This window comes from Tiliqua scincoides, chromosome 2 (assembly GCF_035046505.1).
Source record: "Tiliqua scincoides isolate rTilSci1 chromosome 2, rTilSci1.hap2, whole genome shotgun sequence".
Taxonomy (NCBI): Eukaryota; Metazoa; Chordata; class Lepidosauria; order Squamata; family Scincidae; genus Tiliqua; species Tiliqua scincoides.
In genome coordinates, this window is record NC_089822.1 from 214798087 (window position 1) to 214812444 (window position 14358).

Consider the following 14358-nt stretch of genomic DNA (forward strand, 5'->3'; position numbering starts at 1 on the left):
TTCCTGCTTTACATTTTCTTAGGGATTGTTCTATTCTGATAAAGAAGGGTGGCTACGCCTGAGGATTCTCTTAACTCTCTTCCCTTTCCAAATCATGAATAGCCTGTCACTTTATACATTAGCATTCTCTGCCAAATCCCTCTCCCTTACTGCTCAATAGCTGGAAGAAGTTGTAGTTTCCAATTCTCTCCTATTAGGATGGTGGCTGCAATAAGCATATCACCTAATCACTTATTATTTTTCCCCTCAAGACATAGTACATCTCCAAGTTTTCCCAGTAAGACAACCAAGGATTCCACTGGAAGTCCAACTGCAGTTATTTCTGTTACATATACTTTTAACTGTTTCCAATATTCCCATACTTTGTCACAAAACCAAACATCTCCAAAGTTAAATTAAAAAAGCTCAGATTTATACGTATGATGACAAATTATGTGACCAATGCAACTTTACATTCCTGTGCTTTTGTTAAACTGTGGAATACACACAACCCTCATGACACTGTACTGCTCCAAATACTAAAAACTTGCACAACAGAATGAATGTCCTGCAAGGATTAGCAATATAATACCTGTATTTGGATTTCATCTGATAATTCTTTCGCCATCTGGTAAAATTGTTCAGCTGAAGGATCAAGGGCTTTCACAACAACCTTCAACCCTGTTCTTCCTTTACCTCTGCTATAAACATCCATAGCAAAGTTATACTGGGCAGAAAATTGAAAGGAGGCCTAAAAGAGAAACCATTAGTCTACAAGGAAGGAATTTCACTGAACATCTTTGCTGCTTATAACTAATTCTCAACTCTCTGGCTCTTGATTCTGTTAGCTTGGACAAAAGAATATACTGTCAACTCCGTAAACTCACAGAAATATTACATCCTGCACATTTCCTTGCAAAATCGTGAAACATACAGCACAATCCTACCTAGAACTATGCTGCCCTTTAAAACAGTGGAACATAGTTGCTGTTATAAACGGTCATATGCCTGTGCCTCCAGCAGTGATTTTGGGCCCACTGCTACAACTTGCTATGTCTGGCACAGAATGTAAGCCAGCGGCAAGGGTGGGAAGAATGGGTCAGGAAGAGGAAGAAATGGGGGAGTTTCTAGGTGAGGAGGGGGCAGAAAAGAAAGTAGAATGAGGTGGATCCTGGCAGCAAGCATCAGATCCTAACCCTATTCCCTCTCCTTTATTCTCTTTAGACTTGTACCAGCAAAACAGCTGGCACAGATCTGAGATGACCAACTGGGGCAGTGGAGGCTTGCCAAGGAGTAAGGGCAGGTGTTCCCCGAAGTGTGCATCTTGACACCTTAGAGCAGGGGTGTCCAAAGTTTTTGGCAGGAGGGCCACATCAACTCTCTGACACTGTGTCGGGGGCCGGGGGAAAAAAGAATTTACATTTCAAATTTGAATAAATTTACATAAGTTTACATATATGACTATATTAAAGATGAACTTATATGAATGAATGAAGGTCTTGCAATAGCTCAAGGCCTATAAAAGGCCTTGCACAAAGCAAGGCCAGCCTTTCCTTCACTGCCACTGCTGCATCACACACGTGAAACAGCAAGCAGTGGACGGAACCCTCATCCCACAGCTCACGCGAAAGGTCAAACAGTCACCCTCATGCTGAGAGCCGTTGTGTCGGGCCAGTGCAGGCTCCAACAAATCTCCAGAAGGGCCAGAGGCTCATTGGAGACTGGGGGCTCCCTGAGGGCCGCATTGGGAGTCCTCGAGGGACGCAGGTGGCCCCAGGGCCGGTGTTGGGCACCCCTGCCTTAGGGCACTGCAGCATACTCACAGGGGTGCCATGGGATGCCCCAGGTGGCCCGTCTTACCTATTCCCCCCTGGGTGCCAGCATCTTCGATCTCACAAGATCCAAGATGGTGATACATAAATCTCATAGAATTTTGGTGCTGCCATCTTGGATCTCAGAAAATCTCATGAGATTAGGGTGCCAACATAATGGATCCTGCAAGATTTCATTAGATCCAAGATGGTGCCCAGCTGAGCCAGCAAGAAGAGGTTGTGGGTCATCATGATCCAGGTATGTTTGGAAACCAATGGATAAAAGAATAAAAGTTCTATTATTGTGAGGATGCTTCTGCTCCCCACAGGATATAGTGCATGCTTCATTGGTCTGACTGAATCAGCCGAGGGTGGATTTAGTTGCCACAGGTAATGGCGATACCTGTCGGAAGTCCCTGAGAGCCACCAAAGACTGAATTCCTATGCTCACAGCAGCACTTAAAGACACCTGTCCAAGTCCACAGTATGTATACTGGACCCTTTCTGCCATCACTGCCAATTGAGTCCTTCCTGAAGAGAAAGATCGCATGGGATTTCCCGAACTGTGCTCCACTGGGATACTTCCAGGTAGGAAAACTATAAATCTCATGACACTCCATGATTGTGCTGAAGCACCAAGAACCTTCAGCTTGTATGGCATGGAATATCTCCATTAAAGAGGCATTTGGCAAAGACAGGGCAACAGAGACAATCTTTTTCACAGCCTGCAAAGAGATCTCTAGATACCATCTCTGAAGGAATGAGTGGGTAGGTGACTCCTGCCATAGGATTCCTCTGGAGGGTATCCCTATCTAAATACTGCACAGTGATATAGGGACATGTAGTATGCCTACATGGAAGAGCCTGTCATATAGGAAGCGGAAGATGTACATTAGATCCATTCTTAGACAACAGATGTGGCCACAGGAAGCAGACTACAACAGAATTGGTTATGGCAGTTGTACTTGGTAAGGGATGTTTACAACTCCTAAAGCTAATCTTCTGCCAACAGGAGGGTATGACAATCAAAAGGCTCTGCAATAAAACCTTCAAGGAAGAAGATATGATCAATAAACACAACTGCTTTTGCAGCTTGAAACATAGGCACTTGGATGATTACAGTAGTGGCTATATAGTTAGATAAAAAACAAACTTCACATTGAGGTAAAAACATAGTTGGATGATGGGAAGTGCAATCCTAACTTGCCAGCAGGCCTGCACTGTATCCAGAGCAATTTGAGGCCTACTGTGGCTCAGCCAGGGACAAGTAGAAATTTTTCCCCTTACTCCAGGGAGAGTTGCAGCAGCCACAATAGGTCTACTAGGATCTGTGCCACCTGATAAGGTGGCGCAGATCCGAGAAGAACGGAGCAGCCAGGAGCTACTCTGTGCTGCTCGGGACTGGGGACTAGGATCCAGCATAACTGCTGGGTCCTGGCTCCACCTCCCGCTCCCTGCTTGCCCGCCCTCGGGTTCACCCGCCACCCACCCTCCCCGCCCCAAAAGTCTCCTCCCCACCTCCTCCTTGCCCTTCACCCACCCCCTGTGCTGGCTGAGCTCAGCTGGCATGGACCTACTGTCTCCTGCTGCTGCAGAGGCTGGATTTGGCCTCCACGGGTTGGTGCACCTCTGTGCACCAGCATGGTTTACTTCCCCGGAGGTGCAAACGTGCTTTATAGCACGTTTACAACCCTCCCAGGTCAGCGCAAGGGACTTCTGTGGGCCCAGGGTGCAGTTAGGACTGCACCCTCAGACACTGTCTTAAAATTAAAAAAATAAGCCACAATAAGGAAATTATGAGTTACCTCACTAAATCTTGCCTTGACATCTAGGATATCCCTCTTAGTGACAGACCAATGAAATACTAATCCTGGTACACAATTGCCAAACGAAAAAGGAGTTTGATTACTGGTGATGCCCATCACATACACTGGCATCTGGAAAAAGAGAAAGAAAGAGTTAATTTTTTAAAAAAAATAACAAACATCACAATAAAACCCAGAGCATCTTTTTCAAGTAAACATCATTAGCACAACAGAAGTTAACATATGCCCAGTGAACCACTGTGTGAACTACTCCTGTTGAAAAGCAGCATACAAGCAGTCGTTATCATCATCATCATCAAATTACTATATCAAGAATCCAATTATAGTATACCACCAAGTTTCTATTTTATTTTACCATCCAAACATTCAGTTCAACTAACCTGAGTGCCAGTTTTCATTCGTGTAATGGGTGCATGTATTCTAACAGCCTTAAGATGAATTACCTCAACTTCAACTTTAGCCTAAAAGGAAAGACCCAAATTTCAGTATCAATACAATGCTAAACAAAATGCACATTTTCATTACCTTCTTTATAGGGTTTCTTTTTATTTAAAAAAGAAAAGAAAACTGCAAATCTCCATAGAATGATCTAGGGCACCAGGATACAGGTCTCTTGTTGTCTTGTGTGCTCCCTGGGGATTTGGTGGACCACTGTGAGATACAGGAAGCTGGACTAGATGGGCCTATGGCCTGATCCAGCAGGGTTGTTCTTATGTTCTTATGATCTATATGCAGGTACTTCCTTTAGGCCGAGAGAAGTCACATATTGGCTAAAGACCAACTGGGACCAAATCTGAAGTTCAACTTTAGATGTCTAAAGTATATTCTATTATATTTATAGATATACAGGTCCAACCTTGTTATACACGGATTTGACTCAACACGAATGGCCACTGCAAATGAAAAGGAAAGTGCTGATCCCCGGAGAAGGGGAAAAATGCACCCCTTTAAAATGCTATTCTTACTGTCTTAGAGATTTTTATCTACATGATAAGGAGGGCCCATTAAATTAAAGGAAAACTGTCCTTTACAATAGTCAGAGAGAGGGCAGCCAGCTGACAATCCATCAATCATTCTTTCTCCAAGGGACCCCCTCCCTTCCCCTTGAACACAGAAAGAAAGATAAGCCTTTCTAAGTGCCTGGAGAGAGACTGATTGTTGGATTGTCCTCTTAATGACTCTACACAAAGGACAGTAAGGCTGTTTTTAAATCACCAGAGCAACGGAACTTTGTTTTTTAAATTGATTTGCTATAATTCCAGATTTTTGCCATCCACCTGAGTTCTGGGAATAATGAGACTCAATAATGAGACTAAACCTGTAAATTGCATTTCTGAAGCAGCAGAAAGCAACATACCAAATATCAGTGTGACATGACAAACAAGAGGGGAAATCAGACTGAGGATGCAATAGAAAAGGAGAAATAGAATTAAGAAAAAGGGAGGATAGCCCTTATGACAAAGCAGACAGCAAATTATTAGTATTACAAGACAAACAACCAAGAGGGGAGAACAACCAAACTAAAGACACAAAACACAGAAGAAGAGGTTATAAACTGCAAAAAGTGAAAGAAAACTGCAGATGTCCCCCCTTTAAAGAATGGGAAGGGGGGGACTAACCCAATAAGAAAACAGAACTGGGAACTGCTAATAAAGAGACGCACAGATACTGGAGGAATATAAAAATTATTTTATAATTTGGAGAGAGAGAGAGAGAGAGAGAGAGAGAGAGAGAGAGAGAGAGAGAGACTGATTGTTGGATTGTCCTCTTAATGACTCTGTCTTAACATCACAAAGGACAGCAAGGCTGTTTTTAAATCACCTGAGCAAAGGCACTTTGTTTTTTAAACTGATTTGCTATAGTGCGATTTTTGCCATCCATGTGAATTCTGGGAACAGAACCCACGCGAATAATGAGACTCAACCTGTACCATAAAAAGTAGCGTTCCTTTTTTGCTTAATACAGTAAGTGGTGCTTACACAGAGTTTTAAACAAGATTTTTAAAAAAGATCAAAACTCTAGAACAGGCTCATAAGAGAGGCATATCAAAAAATTACCTGGGATACAACCAAAACTTTGCCGGTCTCTGCATCCACAGCTTGAACCATCCCTGTTACAGTACCATTGCCAATGGAGATGCCTGTTATAAGGCCACTGCTGTTCACAGAAGCAATTCTAGTATCACTGATGGAGAAGATTATGTTGGATTGAGGCTGCGGACCTCCCTCAGAGGTTACCTGTAATTAGGTATTTTAAAGTAATTAAATTTTCTACAACAATCAGTGCCACAACACACATTCTAGTTACCCATCTCCTTAGGGTTTTTCACTCTTTTTGGTTGTTTTTTTGCAAATACCACTTTTCAACTACCATTGCAACCACAGATGGGTGCTGTGCAAGAAGTAGGTGGCTCACCCCAACAGTTGTCCCTGCAGTAAGGAAGAGGCTTCTCTAGTTGCTGCTCCTTTCTTATTTCCTGTTTGCTCTGCACCTTCTTTGCTTCACCCATGCCCCCTTTGAAGGGCAGTCTGCTTCACAGCCACATCACAGCTGGTACATTACCAAGTCATTTTCAGTGCAGTCAGATCAGGGAAAACACTGTCATGTGATCCCCGTGGCAGTAGGACCCAACTACTACCTTTCATACTCTGAAATTCTAGTACCACTGGCTAAATAGTATTAACTTAAAGTTTAAGATGACCAAAGAATAAAATTCAAGTAACAGGTCCCTGTGAGCAACTAGTGCATACCATACCCCCCCAAAGCATCTGCTCATCCATATTCAATTGGTCAGTGTTATACAAAGTGCTTGTTAGCACTTCGTTCTAAAAAGCTTAAAACATGTGGATTACCAAGCATATGCACCTAATCCTTCTGTGTCTTTACTATACACGTACTTACCCTTACTTTTATTTATTCCCATTTTTCATACATCTTAACCTTGAAGATTCAATGAAGCTTACAAAACTGAAAGTTTTACAAAACTGAAAGCTTGGATCCTAGACGATACTATCAAGAGGCTGCTCTCCAATGACTGTAGAGTTCATGGCCATGAGTAGTTTGTGCACAAAACCATTCAGTTGTCCAGAAGTAAGATTACAGGTGTTCTTTTAAATATATAAAAAACATTGCTTAGGCAAGTAGTAGTTCAGCACAATAGTAAAAATAACTCACTTGAATTACTGCACCTATCAACAAGGTGACTTTTCTTGGAATCAGTTTAAAAGGAGGGAAGACCTAGAAATGAAAGGACAAGCCTGATCACAGAATTCAACATCTCAGGGACTGCACATACCTTTTCACCTCAATGCCTGTTTTTGTTCTACTTGTGCAAATTCTCTTTCTTCAGTGTTTTCCTTACATGTATTCTTTCCTTCTGTCCTATCTGCAATATCCACAATGTCTGAACATGCCATTCATACTGCCCTGAATTTCTATATTCTCCATCTTCAGGCACTTGTTTACTCCTTGCAGTCACGCTTCTTTCATCATTTCCTATGCTTAGGGAGATGGTGGTTTGCATCTACTTTTTCTGATGCCCTCCTATTTTCCTTCTTTGAAGTACAATTCTATATGTTCCTCACTTCTTTGTAGTGGAGCTCTGCCTGCCTTCCCTCACTAGTACCATATTCTTAATAACTTTGCAGCTTCAGCAATTTCCATGAAGTTATCTTGGAATCTTCCCTTTCTTTCTGTAACTATTCTTTGTAACATCAATCAGATATTCTGTCTTTCTATTGTCCTTCCCCATTCTTGTTATTTTATCTATCACGCCTTGTCTCATCATTTATTTTTGTGCCTCTGTCTGTCTTTTAAAAAAATTACCCACATCATTGTACAGGGATTCTGTTACCTCTTTGCTATACATCACATTCAGGATGCTATTGCTATGGAACGATTAAGAATACATTTCCTGGTTTCAACAAGCACAGTTACTATGCCTGTACTTTTGCTTAATGAAGTTTGAATTTGGTACATTAAAAAAAAAACCTCTTTTCTGATATTCTAATCTTAGAGAAATTAATTCCTGTATGATACAAACCAGCAGTATCATAACACATAACTGAGAAATGCAATGAAAATGTTTACTTCAATCTGCTGTGGAGCTGACTTGATTCTTTCTCCATCTTTGTCAGTGACCACTGCTGTAAGGCTGGTTTGACCTATGGCCATGCCGTGAACTGAAAAAGCAGCAGTGTATTCATCAGAAGCGTCACTGAGTGGTCTGCAGTATGAAAATACATTAATTAGACCGGATGCTTTATGTACAAAGGAAAAAGTAAGGACTTTCTATAATAGGGGTCTAGTCTTGGATCTTAGCTTTTGCTAATGAGGATGCCCTAAGTAGAATAATATACAACAGACTCAGTTTAAAAGTGAAAAGGCACAGAAAGGGACTGAAACTTAAGAAGATTTTCTCAAGGACAAAGCACTGGTATCACATTATATAACACTGTCAGTCCAACACGCTCAATGGTTGGGTTATAAAACCCAACTATCTACTACCCAACCATGTATCTACTCAGAACAGCAATTGCGCAAAAACCTTTTTTCATCATAAGGTGAAGAGAAACTTTAAAGAGTATGACAATTTCATACTATTTTCAAATATGGCAGGATTATTTTTACTGGATTGCACTGATCCTAATGTCAAGTCCCTTCAGTTATTTCTACTCTTCATTATTTAAATCAGTCAGGACCGAAGCCCTAATTGACCAGTTTTTCCTAGGACTCTAGTAAATCGTTTCACTAATCAAGAGGTTTGCCAAATACAGTCAATTCTTGTTATCTGCTGGGGTTAGGTTCTGGGAAACCCCAGTGGATACTGAATCAAGCGATACTGAATCACTGATCCTATGATATCGATGGAATTGGTGGAGGGGTACCTAACCTGGTAAGGACTACCAGCAGCGGACAGCTTCAGAATGGCACAGGTAGCCTCTGAAGGGAGTAGATAGAATGGCTGCAGATGCTTAAAAATGGCTTTAGGTGCTTCAAAATAGATGCTTAGGTGCTTCAGAATGGCTGCTGTGAATAGATTTGGGATGGCTGCAGAGAGTTTTAGAATGGCCATGGATGCAGCAACTACCTTTAGAATGGCTATCAACGCAGTATATAACGTTAGAATGGCCATGGATAGTTTCAAAATGGTTGCTGTGAATGGCTTCAGGATGGCTGTCGAGAGCTTTAGAAAGGCTGTGGATGTAGCAAATAGCCACAGATAGATCAGAGAACAGACAGATGACTTACAGGGCGCATGCTGGAGGATTTATGGAGACCTGCCGCAGCAGATTACCCTGTGCAGGGGGTGAAACAGGGAGGAGCAGTGCAGGCGGAATGGGGGAGGGTGTGGGTGGGACGGGAGGACATGGAGACAAGGAGGAGGAACATAAGAACAGCCCCACTGGATAGCCCCATAGGCCCATCTAGTCTGGCTTCCTGTATCTCACAGCTGCCCACCAAATGTCCCAGGGAGCACACCAGATAACAAGAGACCTCATCCTGGTGCCCTCCCTTGCATCTGACATAGCCCATTTCTAGAATCAGGAGGTTGCACATACACATCATGGCTTTTAACCCGTAATGGATTTTTCCTCCAGAAACTTATCCAATCCCTTTTTAAAGGCGTCCAGGCCAGTCGCCATCACCACATCCTGTGGCAAGGAGCTCCACAGACCAACCACATGCTGAGTAAAGAAATATTTTCTTTTGTCTGTTCTAACTCTCCCAACATTCAATTTTAGTGGATGTCCCCTGGTTCTGGTATTATGTGAGAGTGTAAAGAGCATCTCTCTATCCACTCTGTCCATCCCCTGCATAATTTTGTATGTCTCAATCATGTCCCCCCTCAGGTGCCTCTTTTCTAGGCTGTAGCCCAGAAGAGGCCCAAACGCCGTAGCCTTTCCTCATAAGGAAGGTGCCCCAGCCCCGTAATCATCTTAGTCACTCTCTTTTGCATCTTTTCCATTTCCATTATGTCGTTTTTGAGATGCGGTGAACAGAACTGGACACAATACTCCAGGTGTGGCCTTACCATCGATTTGTACAACGGCATTATAATATTATAATATGACCACAGAGACAGTGGTCTCCTCACGAGCAGAAGGCAGTGCCGGTGCCATACAGGTGGGAGAGGATGAGATTCCTGTACAGTCTATGGCTGAAGGAGGAAGGGGTTGTGGTAATTTGTGTACAGGCAATTGTACTCATTTTTAAGAAAGCTGTCTGGATTGGGTCAATTTCCACATCAAACAGGCATTAGTTTGTGGAGAATAGTCGCACATTTCTGTCCACTTCCAGACTTGCTCCACCATTTGTGGCACCATCTCAGGAACTCCAGTTGAATCTCCACAATCCTGGCAACGATGAGAAGTCTCGGAAAAGATATCTAAAGGCAGCTCTGGGGCTGGGGCAAGCAAGAGAGGTGGAGGAAAAGGAAGGGTGAAACAACTTCCTGTCCATTGCTGAATTATGAGGCCTCATTGTTGGGCCAGCAGGCTTCAACAAGTTGAGGGATATCCAGCAAAGAGGAGGAAGCATCAGGTGTTGGAGATGCTGATGAGCCCTCACTATCACCCAGCCCCATCGACTTCAAAGTAAGATTCAGGCTCACAAAGTTCATAGAGTGTATGGTGAAGAGGGTCCACAGAACATAACCCTATTTTTCCCATAGGCTCCATGATTCAGTATCTGCTAATTCGGGATCCACTAGGTTTTCCAGGAACCTCACCCTAGTGGATAATGAGAACTGACTGTAGTTAAATAGGATTGGGCTGTGGGTAGGTGACAGACAGCAATACATTTTTTAACTCTAGTGTTATGCTGCCTTTGTTACTAGTGTTTTGGTCATTCATTAATTCTTTATTGTCTTAATGTTTGTCATTGTATGAGATATTGGTTTTAGCTGTTTGCAAGTCACCTTGACTATTTTTAGTGCAAAGGCAGCACATAAGTATATAATTACATTTTACTGAAGGCCATCTTATTTTGGACCTGTAAATTAAAAACCAGGTAGTGACTTTAAATTAAAATCTTTCAAACTTTTCATAATATACTTTCCCTCTTTTGAATGTACACTACTGTAATCTTTCTGTAAATAAATTACAATATTTATTTTGTCTTTTGCCTCTAAAAAAAACAAAGAAAAATAGAACTTACTTCAAAGAAACAATCTGAGATGCTGCCTTTAGGTTTAAGTTCATGAACGGGAAGAACTTCGCCAGAAAGTACTTCTTGGAGGCATCCAGAACTCTGACATAAGCTTTAACTACTTTGCCAATTTCCACCTGCAATGCATTTGTTTAGAAGCATTCACATTTTCTCTAAAAACAAAACTCTCTCTGTATCAACAATTCTGAACTACACCTGTAGTTCTCAAACTATGAATGAGGGGCCAGATTTAGAGTTATGCAAACAATAAAGGAGAATCCACTCTCATTCCTCTTCACAGACATGGCTATCTTATTTGCCCCATAGCAGTTTAATGCCTCTTTTAGTTTAGGCTCAAATCTTAACCAACATTCCATCACTGGCAAAGCTCTGCCAATGGGACGCGTGCTGCATCTTGCAGTTGGGTGGTACTCAAGGAGGCCTCCTCAAAGTAAGGAAATGTTTGTTCCCTTATCTTAGAGGTGTGTTGCCCTTATGTCCTAACCCTTATGGAAAGTGGGTTAGGATTGTACCCTTAGTTACTTTTTTCCCACTCTCATAAAATTATGTGATGTACTAGGTCATCGCTAGAGACTTTAAACAACAAAGCAGTATTTCTTTAGTACTGGAGTTCACAGCCACAATTTGAAGCAGGAATTTAGGGGGAATTTTTAAACTGCTTTCTGTCTTACTAGGCTTATGTGTAACAACAATTTTGGGGAAGAAGTTGACACTTCTTAGAGACTTCCCTACCCTGCACCCTTTCCTTAGCCAAGTTGGTCCAGATTTGAGTCTCAAATATAATATATGCATGTGTGTAGATACAGTCACTTTTGGCCCAATCCTAACAGGGCCTTTCGTTGTTGGAACTCGTGCTCTGGCAGCATAAAGTCCTTTATGGCTGTTGCAAAGTGTGACACGCTATACAGTGTGGCCTGGCATTTGTCATGACGGGTGAGTGGCCAGGTCTGCGTGCCAGCAGTTTGTCCACACTCTCTGGCACCAGTAAGTCAGTTTGGGGGATGGGACTGAAGCAAGGGTTTTGTGGAACAAGCTTGCCTCAGTGGCAGCACCACCACCAATACCCTGTTCACCTTCTGGTGCTGGTAGGTCAGTAAAGGAGTGGGCGTAATGGGGAGGGGGACAGATCAAAGCTGGGAACAGGATGGTATTGGCAGCAGTGCCATTGCTGATAGCTGACATGTGCTTTTCTCTGGTCTCAATTTGTCTTCCTAGGTCCACTTGGATTTGCCACAGCTAAGCAGAGCTCCCCTCACCTCTAGAGTGAGGAGTGTTCCCTGCTATCCACGGTTTCACTTAACCACAGGGGGTTCTGGAATGGAACCCCCATGGATACTGAGGCATGCCTGTATATTGTTTGGATATGTTAATCAGATTAAGTATGCGAGTGTAGAGGGGTACGTATGTTTTTGCTTGCCTGCTTTACTTCTTATCCTTATTTTTATTTGTTGGGTAATCTTTTGTGTATTGCTGAGGTCTTATTTAATAATGAATCAATATTTTTTAAAAAGGATATAAATATAGTAAGTTAGAAATAAATACTAACCTTGTCAACAACCCCAACATATACTTCCTGTATATCAGACACATACACTTCTGTTTTAGCAAGCGTAGTAGATGGCAGGCACAAGTCATGGATCATTACAGACAGTGACCCTGGAAGCAATGGACGTACCTAAATCCCAGAAGAAGAAAAAATAGTGTACAAAAATGATATTCTTAATTTGAATATATTTTATTTAAAACTAAAATTGTTTTTAGAGACATCAACAGATATGACTATTAAAAGACAATTGCAGTAAGATTTAGAAGGGGGATTTTTCTATTACAGGGGAAGTTGTCCCTTCCAACTAAACCTGTAAAATATATTTAAGAAGTCTCATATCATTGAGTCAGTGTAAAAAGCCTGAAGACAGCAGTTGCATTAATGGACCTTAATGCAGCAGGTAGCCTCTGGTCCTGTATTGTCCGCACTGGCATCATTGAGATCATAATAAAACACAAATCATCAAGAGAACAGATTCTCTTATGAAAAGACAGTGCAGACAAAACTTGAGGAAAAATGATGCATCTGTACTGTTGAGTATTTCAGGTTAGAGCATCAAAGTTATTCATCTGTGAAGGCAGGACTACAATTATTTCAATCCGTATGACTCCTGAACAGACAATATCACACTTCAATGAAAAACAATTCAACATTTGAACAAATACCGAACAAATACGTTAACCACAATAATATTTTTGTTATATTTCTGCAAGTTACAATTTTCTGTATTGTCATCATTCCTTTTCCTCTTCCTTGCACTTCCTAGATACTCCACTGATGGGTTGAAGTTTCTTACTTTTGACCCCAAATACCCAAGGTCTAATCTCATAGTGATATGCCACACTGGACATTAGTAATATTTCTCAGAGAAATTGAAAGAAGCAGAGAGCATTGTACATGTGCTTGTCATTGGAATTAAATACTTATGGAAGAACTTAGGCAAAACTATGAACAATTTAGTTACACCAGTAATTTCACTGGAAATTTTAATTCCACCGAAAGTAATTTAAGAATTCCTTCAATCTGCTTATAAATACCACTCTTTAAACGACTTTTTAAAAAATTGTGGTACTTACCACTGCAACACCTTGAGCTTCTTCGTAGGTCACTTTTACTACATTAACGACACTGGTATTAATGTGAAAATATCCAGAACCTTCCTTAATGAATAGTTCAGTCTGTAAAAAAATTTTTAAATTATATGTTAAATAATTTATATTTGCACATATATCACTTTTCTTCCCCTCTCTATTTTTTAAAAAAATGCAAAAGCAGTCCCTTACCTTGATAGCTGGGTGATTATAGATTGTCACTTTTTCAGGAGTCACTTTTACATCTTCCACAAGTATCAGATCAATAGCTGCAGACACAGGCATGAGAGGTTCAAACTGCAAGGAACAAACATTTATAGGAATTATATGGGAATTCACTCTGGTACCCAGCTATTTATATAGATGGTCCATTCGCCTACGGCAGTGGTTCTTACACATTTAGCACTGGGACCCACTTTTTTACAATGAAAATCTGTCAGGACCCACTAGAAGTGATGTCATGACCAGAAGCGACATCATCAAGAAGGAAAATTTTTAACAATCCTAGGCTGCAATCCTACCCACACTTACCCAGGAGTAAGTCTCACTTACTATCATTGTTAAAAGAATAAACATAACAGCTTGTTAAAAGTACAGGTCTGTAACATTTCCCCAAATGCAGTCACATACCTTTGTACCATCAAGTGCAATATATTAAAAATAAAATATTGAAATGAATTGGGAACCACCTGAAATTTGCTCGCTACCCATAGTTTTAGAAACACTGGCCTATGGAATAGGAACTTGTGTGTTTTTTTTTCCAAGATATAAGAACAGTATAAATATTAAAGTAATAGAAGTGTGAATGTTTTGAATTATAGTTTTTCTAGTGAGATAACAAAACCTGACAGGCAGCACAAACGTATCCCTGGTGGAGCTGCCAGGTGCAGTGGCGCAAAAATGGCGACTGCTATATCCTATGGACCTGTGGAGAC

The 14358-nt window shown here is 41.4% G+C and overlaps 1 protein-coding gene across 1 annotated transcript in view; it reads right to left on the reverse strand.

The window, feature by feature from the left end:
* The window catches only part of NUP210 (nucleoporin 210), a 120548-nt gene that overhangs the window by 36267 nt on the left and 69923 nt on the right, over window positions 1–14358 (reverse strand). The window contains exons 19-28 of the mRNA XM_066613804.1: window positions 13616–13720; window positions 13409–13510; window positions 12333–12461; window positions 10775–10902; window positions 7706–7841; window positions 6791–6853; window positions 5674–5853; window positions 3997–4077; window positions 3596–3727; window positions 572–730 (exon numbers count right to left, since the gene is read on the reverse strand). Of these exons, the coding sequence (XP_066469901.1) occupies window positions 572–730; window positions 3596–3727; window positions 3997–4077; window positions 5674–5853; window positions 6791–6853; window positions 7706–7841; window positions 10775–10902; window positions 12333–12461; window positions 13409–13510; window positions 13616–13720 (1215 nt within the window). The remainder of the gene's footprint in view (window positions 1–571; window positions 731–3595; window positions 3728–3996; window positions 4078–5673; window positions 5854–6790; window positions 6854–7705; window positions 7842–10774; window positions 10903–12332; window positions 12462–13408; window positions 13511–13615; window positions 13721–14358) is intronic.